At 53.0% G+C, this 14,528-nt stretch overlaps 1 protein-coding gene across 50 annotated transcripts in view; it reads right to left on the bottom strand.

Moving 5' to 3' along the window:
• Positions 1-14,528, bottom strand: part of SORBS1 (sorbin and SH3 domain containing 1) — a 239,780-nt gene that overhangs the window by 103,072 nt on the left and 122,180 nt on the right. For 43 of the 50 annotated variants that reach the window (XM_051823967.2, XM_070057515.1, XM_070057542.1 and 40 more), the window contains 3 exons: positions 11,440-11,508; positions 9,028-9,123; positions 6,315-6,443 (listed from right to left, as the gene is read on the bottom strand). In XM_051823967.2, the coding sequence (XP_051679927.2) occupies positions 6,315-6,443; positions 9,028-9,123; positions 11,440-11,508 (294 nt within the window). The remainder of the gene's footprint in view (positions 1-6,314; positions 6,444-9,027; positions 9,124-11,439; positions 11,509-14,528) is intronic. The other 7 variants (XM_070057512.1, XM_070057524.1, XM_070057547.1 and 4 more) reach the window with 1 other exon arrangement.

Below are 14,528 nucleotides of genomic sequence, written 5' to 3'. Positions count from 1 at the left end.
TCGCCTGTTCTACAGGTTTGTTTACTGATCAGTTCTACGTGGGCTCTCTGGGTGATCTGAGTCAGCTCCAGTGTGCTCCGGTGCAGTATTCAAGAAGTGAATGATGGGTGTTAAACCTGGGCCTAAGACTCTTCCAGATCAGATCTGCATCTGTTTTTCAAGTCATGTTGTGCAGTAGAGAATCTAAGCTTATCCACGGAGAGGTCTGGTTTTGTCCTCAGCTTCTGGGAGGCGATCATCTCAAAGCCTCAGGGACGGCATCCCTGACAGCAGAGCCTTCTGCATCAGGGGGCTTTGAGCCACCCCAGTCATGTGACTTGGGGTGGGGGCTTTGAGCCATCAGCAGCTCAACTTCCCAGTGGACTGGACACAGTCAGCATGTAGGTGCGAGGCCCACGCCTCTGTAGTGAGGCCACAGCAGAGACTGTGGAAGCAGAGGCCAGGCACGCTTCCCAGCTGGCAACACGCTGGGGACACGGCCAGGCGTGGATGCCGGGAAACAACATGTCCTAACTCCCAGGGCCAGGGCCAGAGGAAGCTCCACAACAGGCCTCTCCCCAGATTCCTCCCTACGCACTTCTCCCTTGGCTGATTTTAATCTGCTTCCTTCCCTTGTAATAAACCATAACCATGAGTATAACAACTTCCAATAAGTTTTACAGGAGTCCTTCCTTCTGGCTTCTGGGAGTACCCGAACCTGCAGTTGGTGTCACAAGTGAGGGTCTTCTCTTGTGGGGGCGTTTCCTTCCAGCCTCTCAGCCAGCCCGAATTCTAACACAGGCACTCATAAAAAAAGACTGATTTAATGGGAGTGGGAGAGCCTTTACTGCTTCAATGTCAATTTTCCTACAATATCTTCTTGGTACTGCAATCTCTGGAAAGCAAATACAGGAGTCAAACCAGAGGAAATGAGTTGATTGTAGATCCAAGAGTCTTTATGGCCCAAGCTAACTTTGCAGTCAAGAATCAGGCAATAAGGATTGGGGCCAATTGGCACAGAATTAACAAAACGCAAAGGCTGGCCTGAACCTTGGTATCTGAGTCAGAACACAGGAAGTGACGTAGCAAGCCATGAGGTCTTCACGCCATACCAGACAGGAAGCCCGGCAGCATACCCACTGTCAGCTCAGGCTCCCTGTGTGTGTGTGTGTGTGTGTGTCTCTTTATTTATTTATTTTTTTTAAGATTTATTTATTTATTTGAAAGGCAGAGTTACAGAGAGGCAGAGGAGGCAGAGAGAGAGGTCTTCCATCTGCTGGTTCACTCCCCAAATGGCCACAACAGCCATGAGCTTCTTTCAGGTCTCCTGCATGGGTGCATGGTCCTAAGGACTTGGGCCATCTTCTACTGCTTTCCCAGGCCACAGCTGAGAGCTGGATCGGAAGTGGGGCAGCTGAGACTTGAACTGGCGCCCATATGGGATGCTGGCACTGCAGGCAGTGGTTTTACCTACCACACCACAGCACCGGCCCCGCCTGTCTGCTCTTGAGTAAATACACCCTGACTGGGGACTTGGGTGGAGTTGCTCTGAACCAGCGTGACCGATGCCCAGACCTGGCCGGGCAGTGTAATCAGGAAGCAGCCGTAAGAGAGCCAGGTTTCTTCAGGGGACAGAGAGTCAGTACTGAGATCACTGCTATTCTTTTCAGATGGTTCTGATCCAGAAACCAGTGTCCACACTCAGAGACGAGGAGGCTGGTCAGGGACCTGGAGCCCAGCTACCATGGAGAGCAGGAGTCTGGGAGTGAGTATGGGCTGGGCGACTCTGAGGGCTCCACTGGTTCCTCCATTCACAGAGCGTCTCCATTCTCCTGAAGTTCCCCTGGATGCAGATGGCTCCCAAATGGAAGCCCTCCCTTACTGAAAAACTCAACATGCATAACACGGAATTCAACATTCCTTTCAGCCCAGCTCCATGAGTGCCATACCGTTCTCCTAGCCAACCAGGAAAGAAAGCTACCTGGTCAGCATGAGTCCTGCCTCTCCATGGTCCTTAATTACACTGCACTGAGCCCTCTCATTCCATCACCCAAAGTACCCTTTCACTCCTGGCCCCACTCTTCCTTCTCACTGGCACCGTGCTAGGCCCAAGCCTTCACAGCCTCAAACTGAAATTGTTTTGGGTCTTTTAACAAGCCTCCTGACCTGCAGTAACTAGAGTAATTACCACTAAAGAACACCTTCTATGGGTCTGTGTTGAACACTTGTAACGAACGAGCTCATTCAATCTTGACAACACTCTCATGATCACCCCCATTTCACAGATGAGGAAACTGAAGTCCTCTGAGTGAGTGATTTGTCTACGTCATGAAATAGCAGAACTGAGCCTGACAGAGGACTGTGTGACTCCAGAACCACACCAGCTCTCCCAGGGCAAGAGAGCTGGAGCAAGAAGTGAAGACAGAGGACGCTCTGAATTACAGGTGTCAGGGGCCCTCGTGAAGACCGGAACTTCCAGTCTAAGTAAACAGTCAACAACTTGGAGAACTATGGGGATGCAAGTAGGTGGTAAAACTAGGGAGCAAGGGAGAGGGGAGGCAGCCCTGCAGCTGAGGGACAGATCCTGGCCCTGGCAGTAAAGGAGGGAGCCAGACACCATCTGACGTTAGCTTGGCAAAGGCCACTGTGTGCCTCACACTCAGGCTGCCAGTCCAGGCTGGGCATGGCTGCCTGCAAACACTACTGAAAACCGTTTCCATGAAGCCAGTGAAGGCCCAGGGGCTCCCAGGCTCCAGGAGAGTGAGGCTGAGTCCTCTCCCTAATACCTTTCATGCAAACCCCAGTACCTCTTCCTCAGCTTACAGCTCCTCTGTAAAGAGTAACTCCTTAAGAAAGTGACACAAGGGTAAAGCCAGCATAGTGACCATGAATCTTCAATCCTCGAATTGCCCTCTAGTCAACATAGTGAACAGCTCAGTGCTAGCCTCTACACAGGGAGCTTTGTGGGAACTCAGCCCTGATCAAACAAAGTGATACCCAAGCTGCCCTTAGCCCAACAGACTGGGTCATTCCAAAGGAAACACACTGGCCCCTGTCACTGACCAATCAAAGACCACGTGCACTATGGACCAACCAGAAATCCACACACCAGCTGATCATGCACTGCTCGTCCCCAGCCTTTAATCCCTGCGGGAGTCTGGAAACAGTGTTAAGCTGCCTGGTCCCTGGCTTTGTGCTTTGCAATAAACACTTTTTCCCAACAACCTCGTGTCCACGGTTGGCTCGCTATGCACTGGGTGATGGGACCCAGTTTTGGGGGCGTTCCATAACAACAGGACAGGATGATGGTATGGGGCAACAAGCTGTCACTCAGTGTTCTAAGGAGGGAATGGGGCACAATGAAAGGAGAGCTGGGAGCCCCACCGACACCAGCGGACACCACGGTAAGAGGACAAGATCCCACTCCTGAACGTCTGCTCTGCAATCCCATTCCACTCTGCTTTGTGCTCTTCATGAGAGCTGTAGTTGTGGGGAGCAACTCGGACTAGACTAAGTTACTGGAATTAAGACTTATTCTATGCATCTGCTCTCCCACAATATGGCGCTGGGAGAGGAGAAAACAGCTTCTACGCAGCTGCCTCTTGCCAACTTGAGTGATGATCTCCAGGAGCTGATCCTGCTCCTGATTGGAGGAGAGCAGCATACTCGGCGTGTGGGCAGCCGAGTTGGGATTGGCGGAAGAGGACTATAAAGGAGGAGAGAGACAACATGCACCAGGAACATCTATCTGAAGGAACACCTGTGCAGCCCCCGAGAGAGCCGGCCGGCGGTGTGCCGCTCCCCTGCGGAAGTGGGGAGGGTGGCTGGGGGGAGCCGCCCTTCCACGGAGGTGGAAGGGTCGGTAGCCAACCCGGGAAGAACCAGCAGCAAACCCGGGGAGGGCCGAGCAGACGAAAGAACAACGCAGGGTCCTGTGTCGTTCCTCCACGAAGACGGGGAGCGACATAATGGTGCCGTGACTCGGATATGAAGCCTAGGCAGGGCTTAGTGTCGTTCCTCCACGAAGAGGGGGAGCGACATGTAGTGACTGTTTCCTTTACTCAAATCCAGCTTGCTCCTTTCCAGCCAAACAGCCCTAGTATGTGATCTTGAGTTTGCTCCCAGTCAATGGGACGCCAGGTTAATTTCCAAACTTCCCAAGTTCACGGGCATTTTAGAACTAGAAGAGCTTTATGTGGGTTTCAAATATGCTGTGGCTTAGCCACAGCCAGAAACCAAGGCAGTGGACTACAAGCCCACACCCAACTCCTCTGCTGCAACGAGCTGCCTTTTGCCCTCACCCAGTACACCCAGAATTATCCTCTTTTCCTCCTCCCCTTTTCTCATCACAACTCCCAGTGACTTCCTTGGCACCTGGCACACAGGTGATGCTGAATGAATGCATGCTCATTGTAATTTAATGATCTCAACTTGCTAGGAAGAAAATACTAATTTACAGTAAGGTGTGAACAATGGATAGCCACCACTTAATTCTTCAGAGTATTTGCGTTTTGAAACAATATGGTGATGATTTCGTGAAAAATATTCCGTATCTTATGAACATCTACCAAATGATGTCGGTGAAAAGATTTAGCTTCCCTAGAGTGCCTCAAACCCACACACTGTACTCTGCTGTACCTGACCCACAACTGGTGCTATGCCACATTGCAACCACTGGAGGGAGCTCAATGCTACCTCTCCGCCACCTCCTGTCACCACCAGAAAAAGGGCCAAGCAGTTAAAATTGCCAGGCGGTGGGGCTGCATAGTCTTTCTCTTCAGATCATCCCCTGGGAGTTTCTCTTCCCAAATATCCTCAAGCTTGGGAGCTGGATCTTTCCAGTGAGGCTCAGAAAGGCTGGAGTAGGTTAGCCTTAGATAGAAAGAACTAGTTTGTCCTCTGTGCCCCTACATTTCCTGGAGCAGAGCGTAGCAGTCAGGTGTGGGCTCAGGAGTAGAGGAGCAAGAAGCTACTCTGCAAGTTTCAGTGCTGTGGCCACGTGGGCTTTCCTGCAGGCCAGGGATAAAGCAGCCCTCCCAGAGACCAGCGTTCTCAGAAAGGAGCTGGCACTCCGGCCCTGGCCTTGTCCGCAGGCATCTGCTTCAGTACCTGTTCCAGGTTGTTGCGACAAGAGGAGAGTCCAGTTCCGGGATAGTGGGCACCGACCATCTCCTGCCAGTGAACTCCATCTTATCACAACCCAGCAGTCCAACTGTACCTACAGGGTTTGCCTGATCTACTCCCTTTCTTCGTTGCCTTCATTCCCTATAGCAGGAGCTCTCAAAGCTGGTCCCCTGGGCCAGCAGCATCGGCACGGCCCAAGACCTCATCAGAAATGCAAAACTTCAGGTCTCCAAGCAGGAATCACAAATTCTACAAATCTAGGCTAGGGTCCAGCCAGCTGATCCCGATGCAGACAGACATGAAAAACCACTGCCCTGCAGAGGGGAGAGAGGCTGCCCCACACTAAACCACCTGTGCCCTGGAACTCAACGTCAGCATTTTCCACCTTCTAGAATACTTGGGCTGTGGGAGGCCCCCACCAGAAAGGCCCAAACACCACCAACTGACAACAGCAGCTAGTGCCAAGCCACCAAACATCACTAACCATTTAACAGCACCAAGCCACCGGGCATCGTGCAGGACGCTCCACATGCGTCCTCCTCCCAACAGCCCCGGGGCAGGCACATGGATCAACCCCATTCCACAGGGGAGATCTTTAGGGATCAGAGAGTGCATATTCATCCGAGGTCACACAGCCAACAGGTGGTGGAGATGCAATGTGAACACACACCTGAGGCGGTCCAGTGTCCAGGGTCTAAAGCTCAACACCCTGGACCACACACTCAGGTGGCCTGTGTTGCTGACCAGGGTGGGCGGCAGGGGCTTCTCTGGTCTCTCTTCACTCCTACTTTGCACTGGCCTTGGAACTGTCCTCTGCTTTCCTAGGAGCAGGGTCATCCAGCCACCGCATCTCTCAGCTGGCTGGTTCCCTAGCCCAGTCCTGCATGGGCAGGCTACAGGGATGAGCTCAAAGAAGCTGACCATCTCACCACTCACTCCCTAGGCCCTGAGCCATCTCATCCACAACGAAGGCCAAGTGCGCGCACTGGTTCTTGCAACAGGATTATCTGCTCAGTCATATCTATGCTTAGTCGCATCTACAATGAACTGGTGGTGACTGGCAGTCTGGGCTCTGACCACCACCCCAGCACAGGAGAGACAAGGAGATGACAGTCCCAGAGGGTGGCTGATGAGTTCAGGAGAGAAAGCATGAGGGCCCTGCCTTCCTGTGTGACTTTGAGGCTGTGCCCTCAGCCCCAAGGGAGGCTCACCTGGCTGGCTTTCCCGCTGTGGGGTTTCCTGGGGGCTCACGGGACCGCTGCTTGGGGTCTCCCTGTAGGAGGATGAGGCCCGGAGAGTCACCGCTCCCTTCCCGGTGCAGATTTTCGTAGGATCCATTTCTGAAAAGACAAGACCCAAAAGACAAGACTGAATCCAGGACACCAGAAGGATTAAACCACAGGCGGTTAGCGAGCTGTTACAGCCAGGAAATGAGATGAACCTGGTTACAGCCACGCAAAGTCTTGGGAGACTTGCAGGCGGCGGAGTGGGACAGACCATGTTCTCAGAAGCTGACCCTGCACCACGCACCACGAGGTTAGGGGGAATGGAGGCAGTGGTGAGTTCTGAGGAAATGCGGGAGTCACAAAATCAGCTGCAAGCACTTCAGCGTGGACACGCACTTCTGTCTTTCATGACATGAAGTTTAGGTTGGTGAGCGGATTTCTGGCCGATTAGTAAGGCACGGCTCAAGACAGGGTTTACAGAAGATCCCTCAAGCTTCCAAGTCGTCCTGCTCATCGCAGAGCAAGTCGGCAACACAGGGAGTCGGGCGCATGTTCTCCAACAGGAAACAGGAAAAGTAACTCCTTGTAGCGCAAGTCAGGTCCCCAGAGATGAGGAGGCAGATGGCAGCAGCGCTGGCGGGAGCCCAGGGGTGAGGGCCTTGCATTCCAGGTGCAAGGAAGAGAACTCACAGTGACGAAAAGCCCGGGAAAGGCCGTCTTGATGAGCCGCCTCCACTGAGCCTCAGCCGAGTCTATACAGGGCCCCAACCCCCTAACAGCCCAACCACCTTTGGGGGTTCCTGGAGAGGACATAAGAGTCCAGCAGACTCCTCCTACCCAGAAGCAACACGTGGGAAACATGGACACCTGGACCCAAGTGCCAAAGCCTGCATGCCCCATGCTTTCTCCTATGCACACCTGCCCGCGATGAGGTTTCCTTTGTGAATTAGCCACAGTGAGAGATGAACAGTAATTCAGAAAACTAGAGCAACTCTAACAGTATGCCTGTGTGCTGGAATACAAGTGATTTAAAGCTTATGAGCTGCTCAGTTCTGGGTTCTTACATTTAATATTTTTAGAGCACGGTTTACCTTAGGTGGCTGAAATCATGGAAAGCAAAACTATGAATCTGGAGGGTCTACCATAAGCTTTGAAAGATCTGGAGGAGCTGGCACTGTGGCGTAGCAGGTTAAGCCACCGCCTGCCACACTGACATCCCATATAAGCACCAGTTCAAGTCCTGGCTACTCCACTTTCCATCCCGCTCCCTGCTAATGTGCCTGGGAAAGCAGCAGAAGATGGCCCAAGTGCTTGGGAGACCAAGGTGGAGTTCTGGGCTCCTGGCTTTGATCTGGCCCAGCCGCAGCCACAGCCACAACCATTGCAGCCATGTGGGGAGTGACCCAGCAGATGGAAGATCTCCATCTCTCTCTCTCTCTCTCTCTCTCTCTCCTTCTTTTTCTGTACTGCTGCCCTTAAATTAAAAAAAAAAAATATTTATGAAAATAAAAAGAAAGGTCCTAGAAGCCCATCCTCCAGGAACAACAGTGATGGGGTGGCAGGGACCCAGTGCAGACCACGCAATTCTAGAAGGCACAAATGCCAAGGGTCTCTTTATGTGCAGCTGAGCTAAGCTGAACTCCAAAGTGGTTTTCTTTTCAAATTGCTCCCAGCTTGGATCCGTAGCTTGAAATCGCCACAAATGTGATTACAGGTTAAAGTTCAGGGTGCCCGTTTGGACAGGATGTGGGCTCGGACTTCCAGTGCACTCCCAGGGAAGGGCAGAGAGAACCAAAGCCTCTTTTCTCCTCGCTTTCCAACCCGGCAGTGCCCTTTCTATAGCTTGGGCAAAATCGACGTTAGCATTACAGGAGAGAACAGATCTGCCCCGTCAGCGCCTCTTCCACTGGGAACAAAGCACAAAACCCAAAACATGTGGCCCAGCACGCAGAGGCCTCCGGGCCCACCTGACTCGTCCAACCCGATCAGAGGCGAAGTGCATGATGCCACAAAACTTCTGGGAACCCGGGCTCCAGAGGGTGAGGGGCAACCTGGCCAACGCAGCGCAGCTGATGCACAGCAGATCTGCCCGACTCGGGAAAACACCGGGGGCTGAAGTGCGGCCCAGCCCTCACTGGCCCATTCTGTCCAGAAGGAAGCTGACATTTGAACTGCATCCTCTCCCCTTCCTGGAGAGCAGAGGCAGGAAGGGACTGCAGGTGACGTCGGCCAGGGGCGGGCCTAGGTGTGGCATCAAGGCAGCTTCTTCCAACTCAGCCCAACCCGGAGGTTCCCAGGAGGCCAGGTTCGTTCTCAGGGAGATGGGAGCTGGCAATCTCTAGGGAGAGTCCAGGCAGTCCATGCACCCCGGACGCACCCCAGAGCGAATGTCTGGTCTCTGCACTGACCCTCCTCCCGGAGGAGGGACAAAGGACAAGACCCCTGGACTCAGTTCTTCTCCATGCTCACTGGCCTCCAGAAAAGAACACACACACTGGAGCTCACACTCACACACACTCACACACACACACACACACACACACGCAGAGGAGGACCAGCAAAGAACTGAGGAAGTAAAGGGAATGCGTCCTGAACAAGCAAGGGTTAAGCCTCAAAGTATTAGTCAGAGAAGGAAGAGGGAAAACCATGCATGATCTGCTATGAAGAAAGAGAAGCACCCCCTCCCCAGGCGAGATACCTGCAGGGAGTACCAGGCCTGAAGCACTTTTCACTGTCTTCACGGGAATGATTTGAACAGCAGAAATAGAGCGTGCACGTAAAGGGCCGGCAGTTGCTGAAAACACAAAAGGGTAAATGGTGCCTCCAGAAAGAGCATTTGGGAAACACTCAGGCAGTTGAGGAACTGGGCAGGGACAATGGGAGGAAGTCGCCCCCACGAAAAGAACAATACACAGAGCAGTGGATGCAGTAATTAAAAATAACCCGCTTTCCCTCTTCAAGGTTCTGGGCCAAGACGGCAGAACCCGCCCTCCAACCAGCCCCCAACCCCAGCTGGTCAGTGCTTATCAGTGTCTCCTGCCACACCAGGCGCCTGCCAAGGCTCTGGACAAAGAGATCTTCAGAGACACAGATGGCCTGGCAAACAGAGGAAGGGGACAGCAGTCAGGCCCAAGGGGCCCCTTGGGAGAATGTTGGGGTGTCTGTGCTCCAGCCAGGGCTCCGAGGAGGACAGCCATGGCCCAAGGGCTCCGGACAAGTGGAGGAAGTAAAGGAACACATTTGTGGGTTGCTGGGTCCCTTCACCATCACAGCTGCCACCCCAAAACCACAGCATCTAGGGTCCTGTGCCTCTGACAGTCATAGGCCTCTGGCCCATGCAAATCAGAACCCCCATCTGCTGCATGGCAGATGGTCTTGCTTAAACCTACCTTCTCCTGGGCTGGAGGTGCCAAGTGGCCAAGTGCATGCTTAAGACTTTGGGCAGTACCCAAGTGCAGAGTTCATGATGCTGACCCTCACTGGGCTAAGGTAGAACAGGGAGACTGCCCAGGATGTGGGGAAGGCTGCAGTCCCCTGGTCCTGGGTGCCCGTGCTTACTGATCTGTAGGGTGCCTGAGCTCCCTGCCTGCCCAGATCCTGCAGTCCCCATGGTGGACACGTCCTCCTTGTCCTCCCTCTTTAACATCAGCACAGAAAATGCCAGCCCTTGTGCTACGGCACCGAAGTCGCTGCAGAGAGTAACACCCTGAGGCCTTGCAGCCCTGGATCCTCAGAACACTGGGTGGGGATGGGACTGCTGCTTCTGAATCGGCATTGTGCTGGCAAGCCTGCCAAGGGGACAGGAGAGAGGACCTGGGTGGCAGACACTTGAGCCCAGCACGCCATCACTTCGTAAGGCATATGGTAGTCACATGGCGTATGGCTGTCACTGAGTCAACGGTGACAGCAGCATGTGTATTAAGACACAAACAGGCTTCCACAGCAGTCCTACTGACTGCTCCGAATCACCTGGGAGACTGGCCCCCAGGTGTTGACCATGCTAAAACACTCCCCTGTCACACAGGCACTGCCCGAGATTCCCTAAGCACAACCCAGCCAACACTGTCCAGGACCCCGGGGACACCGCAGACGGGCCCACAGCAGTAGCGGAGCAGGGTGACCCCGCTGGGAGGTAGGGAAATCTGGAGAGCGGCAGGACACCTGCTGTGCCTTCCTCGCAGGCTGCTCCCACTGAGTCCCCGCTCTGCCCCGGCTCAAAGGGAACACCTAGCGGAATCCGACAGAAATGCAGAGGCTGAAGTGTGAAATGACTCTTTGGGAGAGATTGTGTTTTGACTTAGACAACCTGTTCCAGGCTTGCCACTCTTGCTTTTTGGTAAAATTTTGCTTGGTGAGCATTCCTGGGCTTCGCAGAACGCAGGATCTGGGGCAGGAGTAACTGCAGCAGATGGTATGGTCCATGAGAGCACTCCTCCCACAATGCCTGTTAGTGAGGGGCAGACCCAGGACTTGAACCTGCGCCTCATCACTCCAAGTTCAGTGCTTCGCCACAGTGGCATCGGGAGCACGGCTGTGAGGCTCTCAGCCAGCCATGCAGAGGAGGTCACAATGACCATCTCCAGGGCAAAGGGGACCTCAGAGGTCTTCTTATCCAGCACTCACTCCACATTTAAATCTTCCATCCTAAACATTTTTTTAAGCTGAAACTACAACAGGACGCATTTGAAACCAAGTCAGCTGAAATCATTTACTTTAATGATTAGGCCCCTGCTCCCAGGTCAGGACTAGGGATGGGTCACTGTCTATCACAGGTGAAGGTGAAATGCCAGGGAAGGGGTTTGTCGGGCTGGGTGCACTTGCGCCGGCGTGATGTAAGCCTCGGCCAGGTCTTTGACCCATTACTCATTGTGTCCTTGTGAGATGCGATAGTTTTGAAGACGTGGCAGCCTTGGACTCATGAGACACAAAAACACACCCCAGGTCTCAGAAAATTACCATAGAGAATAGGTGTCCGGTTCACAGCCTTATCAGGCTAACAATGTTCCCCTCACCTCCACCCCCATGCAGCCGGGGTGGCCCTGGCCAAGGCGCTCTGCACCACCCACAATCGCCTTCCAGGATGGAACCCCTCGCTCTTCAGGAGCCTTACCTTTGTCGCGCCCATCGCTGCCGGGTGCCAGGCCGTTCAGCATGGCCTTGGACGCAGCAATGTCACACTCTGAAAGAGAGGAAGGCAAAGGACGTGAGGTTGTGCCTCTGCTTCCCCCTCGGTTACTGAGTCCCAGGTGGTAGGAGGGGCTGGGGACTGGGTTGAGGGGCAGCAGAGGGTCCTGCCCTCACAAGGCCCTGGAGTGGCTCCATCCGTCGGCTCTCTCGGGCCTTAGATAGGTCCCCTGGAGCATCATGGGAGAGTCTGGAGACCGCAGTGCGGCTTGAATCTGTTGAGGGTGGGATGTGTTGTGGGTGTGGGAATCCTCCTGCCTCCTAGCTATGGTTTCCTTTCTGACATTAAAAAAAAAAAAAATCTGCTTAACTCCCTCCAAATGGCATTTCCTGCCTGAGTCACCCATGCAAAGGCCGGCTCAGATGCGTCCCTGTGCATGGAGCTCCATCTGTCAACCAGGACAGAGACCTCCAGCTGTTGGACACGTCCCCTCCCTCCCAACACCCCACCTGTCAGAGTCACGCTATGCTTCCCATGACATGTCTGTGGACGCTGCCCCTCTCACACCTCAGTCTGGGCCTGGGTCATTGTCCCAGAGGTGACACGGCTTCCTGAGTGTCCTTCCCTCTGTGCGTCCCTCTGTGTCCCAACCTCAGTCTACACCCACAGCACTTTCCCCAACCTAGCTGCTGCCCTGGCAGACAGGGCTCCCAAGGGCTACTCTGTGCTTCCACACAGAAAGATTGGGTTCCTACATGCTGTATTTCACCTGTTTCCCAAATTAAAATTCGGGAACTTATTTTGGGAATTCAGTCATGTAGAATATTACTTGCATGGGGGAAAACATACTAAAACTTCCCCAAGGAGCTGGTGCTGTGGTATGGCAGGTGAGGCCACCACCTGCAGTGCCGGCATCACATATGGGCGCCGGTTTGAGACCTGGCTGCCCCACTTTTGATCCAGCTCTCTGCTATGGTCTGGGAAAGCAGTGGAAGATGGCCCAAGTCCTTGGGCCCCTGCACCCACGTGGGAGACCCGGAAGAAGCTCCTGGCTCCTGGCTTCAGATCAGCACAGCTCCGGCCATTGCGGCTATGTGGGGAGTGAACCAGCAGATGAAAGACCTCTCTCTCTCTCTCTCTCTCTCTCTCTCTCTCCTTCTCTCATTGTATAACTCTGACATTCAAGTAAAATAAATCTTAAAAAAAAAAAAGCTTCCTCAAAGTGTACAAATGATTGGAATATAATTTTTAAAAAACATTTATTTTTTTAAGTGCAGAAATACAGAAAGAGAAAGAGAGAAGGCGAGAGAGAGAGAGAGAGAGATCTTCCATCTACTGGTTCACTCTCCAAATGGCTGCAATGGCCAGGGCTGGGCCAAGCTGAAGCCAGCAGCCAGGAGTTCTTCTGGGTCTCCCATGTTACACAGCGGCCCAAGTAGTTGGGCCATCCTCCACTACTTTCCCAAGAACATTAGCAAGGAGCTAGATAAGAAGTGGAGCAGCCAGGACTTAAACCAGCACCCATGTGGGATGCCAGCACTACAGGCAGAGGCTTAGCCTTCTATGCCACAGTGCCAGCCCCTGGAATATAATTTTTAGGTAAATAGTATGACCCGTATCTTGGTATGCCTGGTTATATTTAAATTAGCAAAATGACACTCTTGATGTCATTAAAAGCCATCCAATCAGGATGGGCATTTGGCTCAGTAGTTAAGATAATACTTGGGATGCCTGCATCTCATATCATTAGTGCCTGGGCTCCACTCTCGATCCCAGCTTCCTGAAAATGTCTACCTTGGAGGCAGCAAATAACGACTGAAGTACTTGAGTCCCTGTCACCCACTTGGGAGACCCGGGTGGAGGTGTGGACTCCTGGCTTCAGCCTGGTCGAGCCCTAGCTGTTGTGAGCATTTGGGGAGTGAACCAGTGAATAGGAAATCGACTGACTTCTCTTTGTTTTCTCCCCAACCTTTACAAACAAACAAACAAATAAATAAATAAGAAACTAAGCAAGCTAGCAAGCAGCAAGTCCCCTTGGCCACCAGCTTCCTAGGAAGCAAGGCCTGAGCAGCCGACCCCAGATTCAAGGCTCTGTGACCACCAGTCCCAGCCCCTCTCCAGCGCATTTCTCTCCTGGCCCTGACTGCTGGCAGCAACTCTGAGCATATCAGACACCAAGACCTCTAGGCCTTGCATCCTGCAAGGCCCTCAGCCAGGCATGCCTTCTGCCCTGTTCTTCCCTTGGGAAAATCCTAAGCACACTTGAGTTCACTTTGAACATTACCTCTGTGTCAGCTGGGACTTTTCTGAGTTCTCAGACAGCACTGAGACCCTCTCCCCAGTCACCTGCAAGGCTTTCCTCATTCTCCATCCCAAAATACGCAGATGGAGGCAGGCCAGAGAAGACAGGCCGGTAGGCAGACCCTGGCACCCCCAGACATGTGGCCAGTGTTCTTCGGGGGAGGCCACAGCCAACCAAGCTCCAAAGATGATCATGAATGGATATGGTTTTTAAACATCTCTTTACCCGGATCTGAGGATCCAAACTTGGCATTCTAACTGAGTCTCATTTCATTCTTCAGGCCAGCCCTCTGGAGAGAGGGTTTAGGAGCTCCTGCTGTATAGACCAGAAAGCTGAAACTCAGAAAGGGCGTCAGGCCTACACAAGGTCACTAAGACTTGAACTTCTCATCTCATGTCTTACCCTCTTCCTTCCCCCCCAACCAAAATAAACATTTTGGTTTCCTGAATTGTTATATGCACAAGTACTTCAAAAAGTGTGTGGTTTTGGGATTAAAAGATAAACTCATCTTGGCACAAAAATTTTGAGAGGCTGGTGATGTGGTGTAATAGGTTAAGCATCCCATAAGGTGCTGGTTTGAGTCCCAGCTGCTCCACTTTCAATCCAGCTGCCTGATGAAGGCCTTGGAAAGCAGTGGAGGATGGCCCAAGTGCATGAGCCCCTGTACCCATGTGGGAGACCTGGAAGAAGCTCCTGGCTCCTGACTTCAGATCAGCCCAGCTTTGGCCACTGTGGCCATTTGGGGAGTGAACCAGCAAATGGAAGCCCTCTC

This window comes from Oryctolagus cuniculus, chromosome 15 (assembly GCF_964237555.1).
Source record: "Oryctolagus cuniculus chromosome 15, mOryCun1.1, whole genome shotgun sequence".
NCBI lineage: Eukaryota > Metazoa > Chordata > Mammalia > Lagomorpha > Leporidae > Oryctolagus > Oryctolagus cuniculus.
This window is presented reverse-complemented; position numbering and strand designations above follow the sequence as displayed.